Genomic DNA, 1,615 nt, shown 5'->3' with positions numbered 1-1,615 from the left:
CCCCCGCCACAAAAGAGAAGATGCAATTGATGTCATCTCCCAGACGGCCAGAACCATGCGGCGTGAAAATGTGAGAGGGGGCCTGGCAGCAGGGGGAGGAGTCGGGGAGAAAACACCCATGGGGCAAGGAGGGGTGTGGGGAGGACTGACACAGCAGGTCCCAGGGTGCTCTTGGTTGGGGTTTATGCTCACATCTCTCCCTGTCCCGTGAAGCTCCGAGTGTTCGTTTTCCCTGAAGGCACCAGGAACCAGGACAAATCCATGCTGCCCTTCAAGCGTGGGGCTTTCCACTTGGCTGTGCAAGCTCAGGTAAGACCACCTCATGCTCCACTCACCCATGATGGAGTGGGGTGGACGTGTACTCTGGGGCAGTAGGATGGGGGACATTGAGGTCTTTTGGGGTCTGCAGTCCCTAGGGACAGACATCCTGCTGTGCAGGACCCAGGGAGGGGACAAGGACCTGCTGAAGCCTGGGGCACAGCAGGAGCTGGAGTCCCACCTGGGGAGGGGGTCTGTATGGAGGACACACCTGACCCTCCATCTCCTACAGGTTCCCATTTTCCCCATCGTGATCTCCCCATACTGGGACTTCTTCAGCTCCAAGGATAAGAAATTCACCTCTGGTAAGTTACTTCACTGTGAGGGTGGTGAGACAGTGGCCCAGGTTGGCCAGAGAAGCTGTGGCTGCTCCTCCCTGGAAGTGTTCTCGGCCAGGTTGGATGAGGCTTTGAGCAACCTGGTCTAGTTGAAGGTGTCCCTGCTGCTGGCAGGGGGGTTGGAACTGGATGAGCTTTAAGGTCCCTTCCAACCCAAACCAGTCTGGGATTCTACGAAGCGATGGACAAGAAGCCCCATTGCCAGGAGGCAGGGCTGGCGGTGGGGATGAGGCATATGGGGCTTGGAGGTCTCTTTATGGGACACTGAAGTCTAGGGAGGCAGCTGGTGGTGGAAGATGCTGGTGGGAAGACCTGGTTTCTGGTGGGTTTATCTAACAGCATCCCTGGTCCTTCCCTTCTCTCTCCAGGGACTTGCACCATCCGGATCCTCCCCAAGGTAGAAACCCGGGGCCTGAGCCCAAAGGATGTCCCTGAACTGACAGAGACTGTCCGCCAAGCCATGGCTGATGTCTTCACCGAGATGTCTGCAAATGGCTGTGGGGACCAGCGTGCTGAGCAGCCTCTGCACCCGCGCTGTGCTGGGGCCAGTGCGGGCAGGAGGACGGGCAGCCTGCGGTGGCAGGAGGACACAACCAGGACCTGCAATTAGGCAGATGGACCGAGCTCCTTGGGGACATAAGGGAGGTGGCACAGCCAAGAAGCTGGGCCATGCTGTCCCCTTGTCCCTGCAGATGGGTCCAACAGAGCTGCCAGTGTCCCAGCAGCCTGCAAGGGCAGGACTGCGCCTGGTGCAAGGGGAAGCAGAGCAGTGCAGGATGAGGACCAGGCAGGACCCCAAAACCAGTGCAAGGAGCCCCCAGAAACCCCTCGCTGTGGCCGTGCATCCCCCCCAAGGGCATTGCCCATCTCCCCCAAACCAGGCACTGTGTCCGGCCCCAGGTCACAACCCCTGTCTGCCTGCGTGGCTCCTGGGCAGGGGGAGAGACGTGCCAGGCAGG

General features: G+C 59.9%; 1 protein-coding gene across 1 annotated transcript in view; it reads left to right on the top strand.

Moving 5' to 3' along the window:
- Positions 1 to 1,266, top strand: part of LOC104526609 (1-acyl-sn-glycerol-3-phosphate acyltransferase alpha) — a 4,766-nt gene extending 3,500 nt beyond the window's left edge. The window contains exons 3-6 of the mRNA XM_010170121.1: positions 1 to 70; positions 214 to 309; positions 551 to 623; positions 1,025 to 1,266. The exon at positions 1 to 70 is cut by the window's left edge and continues 127 nt beyond it. Of these exons, the coding sequence (XP_010168423.1) occupies positions 1 to 70; positions 214 to 309; positions 551 to 623; positions 1,025 to 1,266 (481 nt within the window). The remainder of the gene's footprint in view (positions 71 to 213; positions 310 to 550; positions 624 to 1,024) is intronic.
- Positions 1,267 to 1,615: the final 349 nt, after the last annotated feature.

The sequence above is a fragment of the Antrostomus carolinensis genome, unplaced genomic scaffold, assembly GCF_000700745.2.
Source record: "Antrostomus carolinensis isolate BGI_N321 unplaced genomic scaffold, ASM70074v2 scaffold40316, whole genome shotgun sequence".
Taxonomy (NCBI): domain Eukaryota; kingdom Metazoa; phylum Chordata; class Aves; order Caprimulgiformes; family Caprimulgidae; genus Antrostomus; species Antrostomus carolinensis.
This window is presented reverse-complemented; position numbering and strand designations above follow the sequence as displayed.